The 14,533-nt window shown below is 46.1% G+C and overlaps 1 protein-coding gene across 1 annotated transcript; it reads right to left on the reverse strand.

The window, feature by feature from the left end:
* Positions 1 to 251: 251 nt before the first annotated feature.
* Positions 252 to 14,319, reverse strand: LOC137324832 (endonuclease domain-containing 1 protein-like). Its single transcript, XM_067989559.1, has 5 exons — positions 14,310 to 14,319; positions 12,139 to 12,253; positions 10,688 to 10,847; positions 5,591 to 5,851; positions 252 to 845 (listed from the first exon to the last, which is right to left on the reverse strand). Exons 1-5 carry the CDS (start codon positions 14,317 to 14,319, stop codon positions 252 to 254), a joined length of 1,140 nt encoding a protein of 379 aa, XP_067845660.1.
* Between the last annotated feature and the right edge of the window lie 214 nt (positions 14,320 to 14,533).

A 14,533-nucleotide genomic window follows, 5' to 3' on the forward strand; every position in this document is an offset into this window, starting at 1 on the left:
ACTGCAGGCTGAGGGGGTCTGGAGGAGAATGATCTTGGCGAGGAAGACTAAACCTCTGAGACTTTCAATGCCTAGCCTCCCAGCAGGAGGAGGGGTGAGGTAACTGAGGGTGATGGGGCCTGTGGAATTGATACCCCAGGGCCTTCAAAGAGATCAGGAGGGAGGGAATGAGAGGAAAGAAATTAAGATTTTTATTTAATTAAAACCGATTCGATGCCTTCTCACAGCACAATCTCCTGGGGAGCCACCTCCTACTGGCAGCCTCCGCGGAAAATCTTCACGGGTCCTTTGGGGTTCAGGCGACATCGCAGGGCCTCCTCCAGCTCTGCCACGGACATGGCCCGTATCTCGCTGGGCTGAAAAGGTGGGTGATTCAGCGCAAAGCTGGCCAGGCCTTTTCCGTCGTTGCGCGCCAAGACAGCGCCGCTCGTCCGCCCAGCGCAGCAGTAGGCCGACCAGATGAACTCGGGCACCGCCACCCGCTGCTCGTTCTGGTCAGGGATCCACACGTCCTGCCGGTAAGAGATGGCTCCCGTCACCAGATGAGCCACCACGTTGGTGCACAGCCGCTCGAGGAGCTGGGCCACCTTCTGCTCATGCTGGGCCCAGGGGCCGCCGTTGAAGGCCTGGGACTGGGGCACGGTGTTGGTGAGGGTGTAGGTGGCACTGCGGCTGGTGTAGCTCCCGTGATAGCTGTTGGGGTTCAGGTGCCCGCGGCTGTAGGACACCCCGTAGTAGCTGTGTTCGTATCTGACTTCCACTGGCTGGCTCTGCCGTATCGGCTGTTGGTTTTTCACGCTGCTCGTTATCCGTCCCATGTCGGCCTGAGCACCGGGGTCAGCCAGCTGTCAGGAAGAGCGAGGGACAGTTTAACAAGTGGGGACAAGGCCTTCCAAACACACACACATATACGCACATCCCTCAGGAATTTCCCCGGGGCAGGGGGGGGTTTCTCTCGATTCACCGGCCATAACTTTGGCAGATGGTCAGAATAAAACCACACCTTAGGGCGTAATCTTAACATTGGACCCTGATGTAAAACTGGCAATATCGAATTAGCCGCCCATCATACAACAAGTTTGATTTTCCCTCCTGTTGACTTCAATGGAAATAAACAACTGGATGGGGTATATAACGGGCTGTTAATTCGACATTGCCTGTATTACTCCATCGCCCAACGTTAATATTACCCCCATAAACATGTGAACGGGGTTCCACTGATGTTACAACGGTGGATCGTGAGAATCCTCAAGGAAATTCCCAATGATATATACACACACATACACATACATATATATACACACACATATATATACACACACATATATACACACATATACACACACATATATATAATTGTAAACAATTTTACAACACCAAGTTATAGTCCAGCAATTTTATTTTAAATTCACAAGCTTTCGGAGACTTCCTCCTTCCTCAGGTAAATGTTTCAGGAGCTCCTTGAAGCCTACGCATTTATACATATAGAACAATACATGGTGTTTACAGACTGCCCCTGCAACTGCCCGTTGCCAAGGCAATCACCGTGTTCAGACAGAGAGGTGTCACCTGCAGAACCCCCGAATACACATTCAACAAAAAAACAAACAGGGAAAAAAAACAGAGAAAAAAAAGAGAGAGGCAGAAACATCCGGAAGGCAGAGAGAGCCAGCAAATGACCCATTATATTAAAAACAGATAACATTTGTTCGCTGGTGGGGTAACGTGTAGCGTGACATGAACCCAAGATCCCGGTTGAGGCCGTCCTCATGGGTGCGGAACTTGGCTATCAATTTCTGCTCGACGATTTTGCGTTGTGTGTCTCGAAGGCCGCCTTGGAGTACGCTTACCCGAAGGTCGGTGGATGAATGTCCATGACTGCTGAAGTGTTCCCCGACTGGGAGGGAACCCTCCTGTTTGGCGATTGTTGCGCGGTGTCCGTTCATCCGTTGTCGCAGCGTCTGCATGGTCTCGCCAATGTACCATGCTCTGGGGCATCCTTTCCTGCAACGTATGAGGTAGACAACGTTGGCCGAGTCACAGGAGTATGAACCATGCACCTGGTGGGTGGTGTCCTCTCGTGTGATGGTGGTATCTGTGTCGATGATCTGGCATGTCTTGCAGAGGTTACCGCGGCAGGGTTGTGTGGTGTCGTGGACGCTGTTCTCTTGAAAGCTAGGTAATTTGCTGCGAACGATGGTCTGTTTGAGGTTGGGTGGCTGTTTAAAGGCGAGTAGTGGAGGTGTGGGGATGGCCATAGCGAGGTGTTCGTCGTCATTGATGACATGTTGAAGGCTGCGGAGAACATGGCGTAGTTTCTCCGCTCCGGGGAAGTACTGGACGACAAAGGGTACTCTGTTGGTTGCGTCCCGTGTTAGTCTCCTGAGGAGGTCTATGCGATTTTTTGCTGTGGCCCGCCGGAACTGTCGATCGATGAGTCGAGCGTCATATCCCGTTCTTACTAGGGCGTCTTTCAGCGTCTGTAGGTGTCCATCGCGTTCCTCCTCGTCTGAGCAGACCCTGTGTATTCGCAGGGCCTGTCCATAGGGGATGGCCTCTTTGACGTTGTTGGGGTGGAAGCTGGAAAAGTGGAGCATCGTGAGGTTGTCCGTGGGCTTGCGGTAGAGTGAGGTGCTGAGGTGCCCGTCTTTGATGGAGATTCGTGTGTCCAAGAAAGAAACTGATTCTGAGGAGTAGTCCATGGTGAGCTTGATGGTGGGATGGAACTTGTTGATGTTATCGTGTAGTCTCTTTAGTGATTCCTTGCCGTGGGTCCATAGAAAGAAAATGTCGTCGATGTATCTGGTGTATAGTGTTGGTTGGAGGTCTTGTGCAGTGAAGAAGTCCTGCTCGAACTTGTGCATGAAAATGTTGGCGTATTGGGGTGCGAATTTGGTCCCCATGGCTGTTCCGTGTGTTTGGGTAAAGAACTGGTTATCGAAGGTGAAGACATTGTGATCCAGGATGAAGCGGATGAGTTGTAGGATGGCTTCCGGAGATTGGCTGTTGTTGGTGTTGAGTATTGATGCTGTCGCAGCGATGCCGTCATCGTGGGGGATACTGGTGTATAGTGCCGAGACGTCCATCGTGGTGAGAAGTGTTCCTGGTTCAACTGGTCCGTGGGTACTGAGTTTTTGTAGGAAGTCTGTAGTGTCGCGACAGAAGCTGGGGGTTCCCTGTACGATGGGTTTCAGGATGCCCTCGATGTATCCAGAGAGGTTCTCACACAGGGTTCCGTTGCCTGATACGATGGGACGTCCGGGTGTGTTGGCTTTGTGTATCTTTGGGAGGCAGTAGAAGTCTCCCACGCGGGGATTACGTGGGATGAGAGTGCGTAGGATGCTTTGAAGGTCTGGATCGAAGGTCTTGATCAGTTTGTTGAGCTGGTGGGTGTGTTCTTTGGTCGGATCTGCGGGTAACCGTCTGTAGTGTTCCTGGTTGTCCAGTTGTCGGTATGCTTCTTTGCAATAGTCTGTTCTGTTCTGTATGACTATGGCTCCTCCTTTGTCCGCTGGTTTGATGACGATGTTGCGGTTGGTCTTGAGAGCGTTGATGGCGTTGCGTTGTGCTCGGGTGACATTCTGGACTGTCTTCTGAGTGCGGCTGATGAATCTGGCATTGACGAATTTCCTGACAGCTTGAGCATACATGTCCAGCTGAGGGCAGCGACCCTCCGGAGGAGTCCAGTTTGACTCTTTCCTCTTCGGTTGCTGTACCGCGGATCCCTCTGTCTGCTGTTCCGGATCGTCGATTGTCTCATTGGGTTCGCTGCTGAAATCTTGGGGTTTGTGGTAGAATTCCCGGAGCCTCATTCTCCTGATGAATTCCTCTGTGTCCGCCGCGAGACTAGTGGGGTCCATTTTGGTCGTGGGGCAGAAATTGAGCCCTCGGCTGAGAACTTCGATTTCGTCTGGTTGAAGGGTGTGGTCGGATAAATTGACAATAGACTTCCCTGTGGTTGCAACCGTGGTACCAGGGGAAGCTTGGTCGTTGCTGGTGGTATATACACACACATACACACACATACACACACATACATATACACACACATATACACACATACACACAAATACATGCAGACGCATATACATACACACATATACACACATACATATACACACACATACACACACATATACACACATATACACACATACACACATATACACACACATATACATACACACATATACAAACACATATACACACATACACACAAATACATGCAGACGCATATACATACACATGTACAAACACATACATACACGTGCACACATACACACACATACACACATATGCACACACATACACACACATAGATACACACACATGGAGGCAGAGACACACAGACTACATGCACAGACATATCCACACATACACACAGAAATATTCACACCTCCCATCCCTCCCCACACACACAAACACACTCAGGCAGGCAGGACACACATATATGACATAAGGGAAAACTTTTTTACGCAGCGAGTGATTAGGATCTGGAATGCACTGCCTGAGGGAGTAGTGGAGGCAGATTAAATCATAGCCTTCAAAAGGGAACTGGATAAGTACTTGAAAGGAAAAAATTTGCAGGGCTAGGGGAATAGGGCGGGGGAGTGGGACTAACTGGATTACTCTTCCATAGAGCCGGTGTGGACTCGATGGGCTGAATGGCCTCCTTCCATGCTGTAACCTTTCTATGATTCTATGATTCTATATATGCAAAGTCGCACAGACAGACAAAATACAAACACGTACACGTCGCCACCATCTAATTCATTCTCTCTCTGACCCTCTTTTAATCTGTTTCTGGCCATCCCTGTCTGTGCCTTGCTGACTATATCTTTCTCTCTTCCTCTCTTTCTGTCTCTGTTCCTCTATGTCTCGCAGCATCAGCCTTTGGCTAGCCCTCTGTTGCTCCCTCTCTCTTTATTGCTCTCTATTTCTTGCTATCTCAATCTCTCCCTGTCCATATTGGCCTTTCTAATTCGGTCTCTCTGAGCCTCCATATCCTTCTGTCTGTGTCTCTGCCTCATTTCCATTATCTGGATGTCTCTGCCTCCGTGTCCTGTGTGCAGTGGACACATCCTATGTTGCACTTATGTCTTGTCATGCCTTAACTGTCACACGTCAGGGGATCCTCATGTGGATAATGTCAGTGGTGATCGACTAATATTATATCAAATGGTATATTTTCAAATTCCTATCACCAAGGTGGCAACACAGGTAAATACTGCACTGGTAGTGGGCAGACAATGTGGCCAGGGATGAATTTTCAGAAACTCTAGTTCTTAATAGTCTTCCTGTAAATGTCACACGACCAGTCACACTTTCTCCATTGTGCTTTCCATGTCGCACTTTCCCTGTCACACATTCCCTGTCACACATTCACTGTCGCACTTTCCCTGTCACACATTCACTGTCGCACTTTCCCTGTCGCACTTTCCCTGTCACACTTTCCTGTCACGCTTTAATTATTGAAAGCCCTGTCCTCGAATTCACCCGAGCCCTGACACAGGAGATTTGCTGGTGTTCCATATAAAGGAATGATTCCCCAAAAGACTTCACCAAGTGGCCCTTTCTCAGGCACACTTACCTGAGGCTCGTACTTCCATTTTTTGTCCGATCCAGTCTTCATGTTATCCATTTCATGCTTAAAGTTGTAGATGTGGGCGGAGTAGACGGGTATGCGTCTGTCCCTGTCATAGAGCCCCGCAAAGTAGTATCTCCCCTGGTAACGCTGGCACAACCTGGCGGGGTTCGCCGGCTCCAGGCCCAGGGGCTCCAGGCCGCGGTGGAAGAATTCTGCACAGTTGTTGTTGCTGAACTGAGCCACGACCTCAGCACCAGCCTGACGCTGGGCGAACAGAGAGAGGAACGTGAGGATCAACTGAACCCTCATATTCCAAGCATACAAGTGGATGCTCCGGGAAGGACGAGGGCTTATTCAGTTAGCGGGTAGAGTAGCTCACGGTCAGCTGAACGTTTCATAAATCCAGTGAGACAACCAATCCACACATCATTGCAACAGCTGCTTCTGCACACAGGCATTCCCATAGTCCATATCCAAACCTTTGGACCCTTGACCTTCCCAGTTGCCTCACAACAGAAGCAACCAACGAGTCCCAGAATGCTCTCTTTCTATCAAAGGTGTGTTCTATCAGTGTTGAGGAATGAATGCCACTTTTCCACAGTCCTTGACTGTAAGCACCCAGCACCCAATGGAATGAGGCCACCAGGGGGTAGATACAAGGTACCCTGCCAAGGAAAATTATTGAAAAATCATACCTGACTCCCAGAATTTCTGTGTTTTTCATTGCTCTCATTTACTACATTCTACCTCAGGTCTCCCACTTCATCAGCTATTTATGGGTCTTTTATTTCTGAATTATCTTAATCCTTCAGCACAGAAAGAGGCCATTTGGCCCATCGTGCCTGTGCCGGCTCTTTGAAAGAGCTGTCGAATTGGTCCCACTCCCCTGCTCTTTCCCCAGAGCCCTGCAAAATTTTCCTTTTCAAGTATTTATCCAATTCCCTTTTGAGAGTTACTATTGAATCTGCTTCCACCACCCTTTCAGGCAGTGCATTCCAGATCATAACAAACTCGCTGCGTAAAAAAAATTCTCCTCATCTCCCCCCTGGTTCTTTTGCCAATTATCTTAAATCTGTGTCCTCTGGTTACCGACCCACCCACCAGCGGAAACAGTTTCTCCTTATCTACTCTCAAAACCTCTCCTAATTTTGAACTCCTCCATTAAATTTCCCCTTAACCTTCGCTGCTCTAAGGAGAACAATCCCAGCTTCTCAAGTCTCTCCACATTACTGAAACCCCTCACGTCTGGTACCATTCATTCCAATGTTGTTTCCTCTGTTTCAGGGTAATTTAAACTTTTGGTGATGGTGTATAACAGATGACATTGGATTGGCCGCCCATTATACCCGCCCCCCCCCACCAGATTTTCCCTTGCATCAGTGGAAATGAAAATTGGGCAGAGCGTGTAACAGGTGGCCAATCAGATATTGCCCGTTTTACACTATCGCCAAAAGTTAAAATTACCCCCAGTGTGGGCCTCACTGAGGGATCCCCTGAACTGTGGCAAAGGATTAAATTGGTAGGAGATCAATCTAAATAAATATAACTCAATAAAACTATTCACGTCGTGCTCCCCTTTCCACCCCAAAACCGTGGGGGAATTTTAACTTTGGGCGATGGGGTAAAAGGAACGATATAGTTGGCTGCCCATTACACACGTCAGACTTTCCTTTCCACTGAAGTCAATTGAAAGTAAAACCGGGCAGGAGGTATAATGGGCGGCCACTCATAGCACCCGTTTTCTACCATCTCCCAGTAACACTGATGCACCGGGCGATGGTAGAAAGTGAGACAATAGACTGGACTGGCATCATTAGTGAATACTGTCAAACATTTCATAGTTTATTTGAGAACTATCTGTGAGGATGGTACAATTAACTATATCCCAGGGAAGATATGATGTGGAGATGCCGGTGATGGACCCAGGTCAACCCCAGGGAAGTTAAGCATCCTGTTAACACATAAACATATGCGGGGTAAAATTCAAGTTGGGTGCGGGTGCAAAACGGGCTTTAATGGATCAGCTTACCGTTGTACACCCCATACTATTTGGAAGTTGTGCAGGTTGTAGAACAGTCAGCTGATTCCTTACCGCCCATTTTGCGCCCCCATCAAAGTTGAATTTCACCTCATAATTCTTATCTCATAATCAGTGCTTCTTGCGGAGAAAATAATCATTCATATTATTTGTCCCTGAGACTCAAAAACCATTTGGATCTTAATAAAACTGCATCACCAGCAATAACAGTAAGTGGGGATGCACTGTTCATGGGTCTGAGACTGGGGAACTGTAACAATCACATCAAATGAACGGGTGCGTTATCAGGCCCAGAGCAAGAGCAGTACACTGAATGAAAATATCAGCAGTCAAAGAGTTAAACATGGTTTACAGAATTAATAGCTGGATTTCATGTCTTATCAGGAACGCAGATGGCAGTGTGCAAGAGTTAGTGAAATTGTTGTATTAACTAAATTGTAAATAGTACCTGATACTCTATTGTTTGTTTTTAGGAATGGGTTTGATGCTCCGTTGTAAGATTTTGAACCATTTTTTCCACTCTCTGCAGGACGCTGATCCCTCTGTACTGGAGGTGATGCTCCCACTGACACCACGGAGGCAACACATTGAAAGGGACCCCTTACTTATAGCAGGAACAAACCCATCCAGTGACACAATTAAGGGCGAACAAACTGATTTGGTTCACCCAATTCTTTATATCACAAACTAACATATCAGGTGCTGCTGTTTCAATAGGTTTAATGGTGCGTCTATGTGAAATGTTTGATATTATTCATTATTATTGTTTATTCCTCCTTGGGATGTGGTCATCGCTGGCATAGCCGCCATTTATTGCCCTTCCCTAATTGCCCTTGAGAAGGTGGTGGTGAGCCGCCTTCTTGAACCGCTGCAGTCCATGTGGTGAAGGTGCTCCCAAAATGCTAATAGGTAGGATATTCCAGGATTTTGACCCAGCGGCGATGAGGAATGGTGATATATTTCCAAATCAGGCTGGTGTGTGACTTGGAGGGGAACGTGCAGGTGATGGTGTTCCCATACACCTGCTGTCCTTGTCCTTCTGGGTGGTGAGGTTGCGGGTTTGGGAGGTGCTGCCAAAGAAGCCTTGTGAACTGTAAACTCGTGCTGCTATGACACAGAACGGCAATGAAGGCTCCTTTGAGAGCTATCTCTCCTTGACAAGGGCCAGACCCGAAAATAAAGGATTCAGTCCCAAATTTTATACTATTGGATTCTGAAGGTAAACCATCAGGCCGGGAACAGTAAGGACCCCAGTCACGTTACAAGATGCTGAATGGTTCTGGGAGAACATGAAGGGTTTTCATAGAGTAAATAAGGAGAAATTGTCTCCACTGGCAGGAGGGCCGGTAACCAGAGGACACAGATTTAAGGTAATTGGTAAAAGAGCCAGAGGGCAGAAGAGGAGAACTCTTTTTATGCGGCAAGTTGTTATGATCTGGAATGCACTGCCTGAAAGGGTGGTGGAAGCAGATTCAATAGTAACTTTCAAAAAGGAATTGGATATTATTTATCTATCTAATACAAGCAAAATGTCTTGCAAATCTTTGCAATGTTTTAGATGAGAGCAGGTAAATACTGCTGGAAATGGCCACCGCCTGACTTATACCTTGTACATGCTTTGTTGGTGGGTTGAGGCAATAGCGATAGCAACGTGGGTAAAGAGGAAAATGGCGGCAGGATCTTAACTACGTCATTTGACCCTGATTTGTATATTTTAATGAACCCCTGTCTGTTTCCGGTGGAAGCTATGGCCGCCTAAATCAAGGTCCACCTGAAAATCGGTACAGGCAGACCTCCAGTTCATTTTCTTTCTGCGATTTTCGTCCCACAACCGCCCACCCGCCCCCCCCCCCCCCCCCCCCCCGCCACCTATCTGCCAGAGCCTGTCCTACTGTTAGCACTCAGGCATTCCTTTCCTCTCCTATTGCAGTGGTGCTCATAATACTGCCCTGGAGACATTTATGGCCTACCTCCCCTCCCCTCAGTTCTAACCCATGGCAGATTTGCTGCTCTGCATGCCTCTTGGCCTTTGTTAATGTTTTGACCACCCATGGGATTTTGACTGGCCTATGATTCAGTACTGTTCTCTCTTTTTTGTGCTGATGTAAAATCATAGAATCATAGAATGGTTACGGCAAAGAAGGAGGCCATTCAGCCCATCGAGCCTGCGTCAGCTCTCTGCAAGAGCAATCCAGCTAGTCCCACTCCCCTGCTCTTTCCCTGTAGCCCTGCAAATTTTTCTCTTTCAGGTACCTACCTAATGCCTTTTTGAAAGCCACAATTGACCCTGTTTCCACCTCCCTTTCAGGCAGTGCATTCCAGATCATAACCTCTCGCTGCGTAAAAAAGTTTTTCCTCATGTCGCCTTTGGTTCTTTTGTCAATCACCTTAAACCTGTGTCCTCTGGTTCACAACCCTTCCGCCAGTGGGAACAGTTTTTCTTTGTTTACTTTGTCTAGACCCTTCATGATTTTGAACACGTCTATCAAATCTCCTCTCAACCTTCTCTGCTCTAAGGAGAACTTCATTATGTGAGTTTAAGTGAATTAGCTGGTCAGTTAATATGGTCAAGTATCCCTTCATGCATTTCTACATTCATGAGTCAGGTGTATTAGAGAGAGTTAATATGGTCAAGTATCCCTTTATGCATTTCCACATTCCCCCCTTTTGTCCTTTATAAAGGAAAATATCCTAGTAGAGCATTACTCTAGTAGGCGTTCAATCTCTTCCTGTACCTCATCTTTTGCCGCCTCTACTTGCACCATTAAATTTGTGGGCGCTATATGTGTACCCAGATTGGACATCATAACACAGCAACATTTGAATAAGCAATAAGCTATAAGAACTATAACAACGAATATGACTAATCCTTGAACTAGAGAAGTCCCAATAGAACCCAGCCATCCGGTTGCCCAGCCCCAAAGAGTGAACGAAGGGGGCTGCTTGAGTTTCTCAATTTCCTTTTGGATGTGATCGGCCAAATTAGTAATCTTCTCTGAACTATCAGGTATGTAGGTACAACATTCAGATCCAATTAGTGCGCATGTTCCTCCTTTCTCTACCAATAGGTAATCAAGGGCCATACGGTTCTGCAAGGTGACCGTACGAATGGCTATCATCTCTGCGCTCATTTCCTTTAAGGCTTCTGCCGTATCATTAGCAACTACTTCCCAGATTTTGGCCAAATTAATAATTTCTCTGGTGGCCTTACTCACTCCCCACCTAGGGAAAGCAATGGCCCAGAACCGGTCGGCCTCAGTAATTACCCTTTTTACTCGTTGCCCAGTAGGATGTTGAGGCAGGGACAATGAGTGTCGGACATATGGTATTACATATCCCAAGTAACATGATCCTGTCCATTTTTGAGGCAACCATGGATATGTCTTGTGACCACAAATAAAGTAAGCTTCATTATACGCTGTTATTGCAGGAGAATTTTTTACATATATTCTGTCTATGTAAATTTGGCCACCTGTGCAAGGCTTCCATCTGATGGTACTACTGATGCTGGTTTCGGTCATATTTATGTACTGAATGCAATTGCTCCATCCTATCGTATCACCCCCTACTGAATTCTTACTCAAACATATTGTTTCATTAGATCTTGGTGTATTTGTAAGGATTAAAAACGAAGGTTTATGGGTCCAATCAATCAACTACTAGGCCTGACCTTTGAACTCGAGATTGGGGCCCACCCCTTTATATCCCTTAATCCAAATTTTATCCCTACAATATCCCCCTTTTGGCTCTTGGTTAAGCCCAAGATAGCCAACCTTTATCCGTCACCCATGGTTGCCCATAGGTATGCCCCGCTCAGTGTTGCCCTCTTGCAAGCACCTAGGCATCCCCTGGATATTTACATATGCAAGATGCTGTACCTCATCTTATCCAGGTTCTCTTCGTGGTGGCCACCAGTCCGGGTGGAAGAGAGGCAGAGCATCTGATAATCCTATCAAACTATGATTGTCTCCCCTTTTACATGCACCTTACCCCAGTGGGTGCTACTCCCAGTACCATTAAGGTGTGTTCTTAGTTGAAATCACAGAGACAATGGGGACATTCTCACCCAGGCTCTATTTTACTGCCTTTGCCAAACCCTTCATCCTCTGCTTACGACATTTATTACATGCCATGAAAATCAAGAAGCACATTACAACAAACTGCACTACAACTAATACATATGAAATTAATCTAATCCAAGGATGGATCTGTATCCATCACACGGACTGCAGCGGTTCAAGAAGGCGGCTCACCACCACCTTCTCGAGGGCAATTAGGGATGGGCAATAAATGCTGGCCTCGCCAGCAATGCCCACATCCCGTGAACGAATAAAAAAATAAAATATTCGGTCCCCAATTCCAGAGGTCATCCCACCAAGTGGTGACTTTAATTTGGTCAATGTCATGCTTAATGTTTTTATTGTTCTGTTGTAGGTTATAATAAACCTTCTGGGAGAGGCGTATCTCCATTCGCAATGCTTTCAAGTATTCAGGCAACAGAGGTATCAAATACCCAAATGTGTCCTGATATTCTTTTAAGTCCTTTTTGATATCCTCGGAAACTTGTAAGGTGGTGAGGTTATGCCGGTGTATCTCTACCAGTTCCTCGGGTCCAATCCGAACCGGGACTTCAGAAATGAAGCAGAACTTTGGACTTAAAATATCACAAGTTAGATTGGCATATTTAAACGTTTTCAAATTAGTTGTAACACAATATTCGCCCTTTCCAGCATATGCCACTTGAGTGGGTTTTAGATCCGTCCCTAGGGCCTCCATGGTACAGTTAATATCCTGATTGGTACCGGTATTGTTAAACCCACACTGTGCTTCTGGGCTGTGTCCAATACTGTGTGGACATACAGTGACAGCATGTCAAGTAACACATCCCTCTAATTTTGTTCCAGCCAAATTCCCTTTAATCTTTACAGCATATGGTAACATATTGTGATGGGATATGTGCATTCCGTCCTTCACTACCCCAATATTCTGTACTTGGCACACCTATCATCCCTGGGTTCCGGGTGCCATCACCAGTATTACTAGTACCAACCCTAGGAGCCCTCCTCCGTCAGGTTTACACTCCACTTGAGTGGGGTACACCCGCACCATTGCCCTGAATTGGCAAGGGGTGATGTTCTTGTTTGCTAACAGCCGCTTGGAGGTACCACCTCCATCATGCCCATGGGTCAGGTTCACCCTCAGTTTGTTGATTCATTATCCATAAGGGTACTTCCCCTGCCTGTATCTGGGCTAGGTTCTCTCGTGTCTGTTCCACAATCCAGTTACCATATGTACTGCAGATGTCATTAGCAGCCGCCTGCTGAGATGCGTTATATTCCTCTTTTATTAAAGGCAGTTGCTATATAATTTATCATAGACCTTTTACGTCTCCACATTTGTCTATCTCTTTTACGATGTCCACCTCCATTCCATGTCGCGCCTTGTTTTAACACTTGAGTTAGGAGGTGTTGATATAATTGTTGAGTTTTCTTAGAACACCATGTGGGTAGGGCCATATCGGTTAAATCTAGTACTACCGGTACAAGCTCATGTTGCACGTTATCATACATTACATTCTCAATGCGAGTTATATAATTTGTCAGGGAAGGTCTCCCCCCTTTGGTCAGGTCTTGTATTGGAGCTACTATTCGTGAATAGTTCAAAATAAAATTGAATTGTCCTAGAACTTGTCGAACTTTCTTAACGTACTGTGGGCAAGGTAAATTTAAAATTGTCAATTTCCTTTCTTCTGGTAGGCGTTTAGTACCCTGTGTCAGCACATAGCCCAAGTAATGGACTTCCAATTGTCCAACCTATGCTTTCTCTTCATACGATTTGTTTTACATTCACCTTTCTTGTCAATTTTTCACTGTAGCATTGTCTGTGTGGAAACTTATATCTCAGTCAATTTGTAGCCTTTGGCATTCCCGAGTAATTGGGTCAATTTTAATAGCATAACCGATACCAATTGTTACCTGTGTTCTGGGCAAGCCTCAGACAGTTCTCAACCGACTGGGTCATTCCTATCTGTTTGAACTGCTCTTGGCTGATAAGATGGCATGACAGTCTGGCTTCTTGGGATGGAAGGGGTTAACATTAACTGTCTCTCGTGGTAGCAGTAATTTGACACTTCTCCCTCTGAGATGAAGGTTCCATATTTCATTCTACTCCGCTAGACGCTCAGCAAATTTAAACACCCTTTTTTTCAGCTCCTTTGCGATTTGGCTTCAAATTTTCTCCTCACCCAGGTTTGACTGATATTTTGTCCTTCACTTCTCACATTTGTGGATTGCTTTACACTATATATTTTGCACACTATTTTTGAGATTTATTTTAATCATAGTGTTTTCTCCAATGTTTCTTATTGACCAACTTGTTTGCTTGCAGCTCCTTTATTTTCTTTTCAGACTCTGCTTTAGGCAAACAGCCTTTTCCCTAATCTTATCTTTCAGACGACAATTGAAAGCCAATTAGTCATTATCGCCGTCTTTTTTTTTGTGTTTTTTTTTCATCCTGCGCCTGCCACCATCTAAACTGTCAACCAGAGTTGTCTTTTGGATCCCATCCTATCTTCCTCATCCCTGGGATTTCCTTTTTGTATTCCTCATATACGTATCTTTCTAAACTTCCTTCCGGACCATAATCATCACCGGTCTCAGTGAGGGTTTCTTTTTTTTTGCTTACCTTTAGGCATCGTGTTTTATCTACTTCTCATCTTATACTTTATTTTGTACACTCTCACTTTAAACTTTAAACAAACAAACACTTATACTCTATCAAATACTTATTCTCTAATCAGACAAACACTTATACTTTGAATTGACGTAGGGTCGCTACTCCTTCATCGGTACCAGACAAACACTCACACGTTGGACACCCCTTTCCCCCTCCGGATCATCACCCGGTAT

Source organism: Heptranchias perlo, chromosome 8 (genome assembly GCF_035084215.1).
Source record: "Heptranchias perlo isolate sHepPer1 chromosome 8, sHepPer1.hap1, whole genome shotgun sequence".
In the NCBI taxonomy this organism is placed as follows: Eukaryota; Metazoa; Chordata; class Chondrichthyes; order Hexanchiformes; family Hexanchidae; genus Heptranchias; species Heptranchias perlo.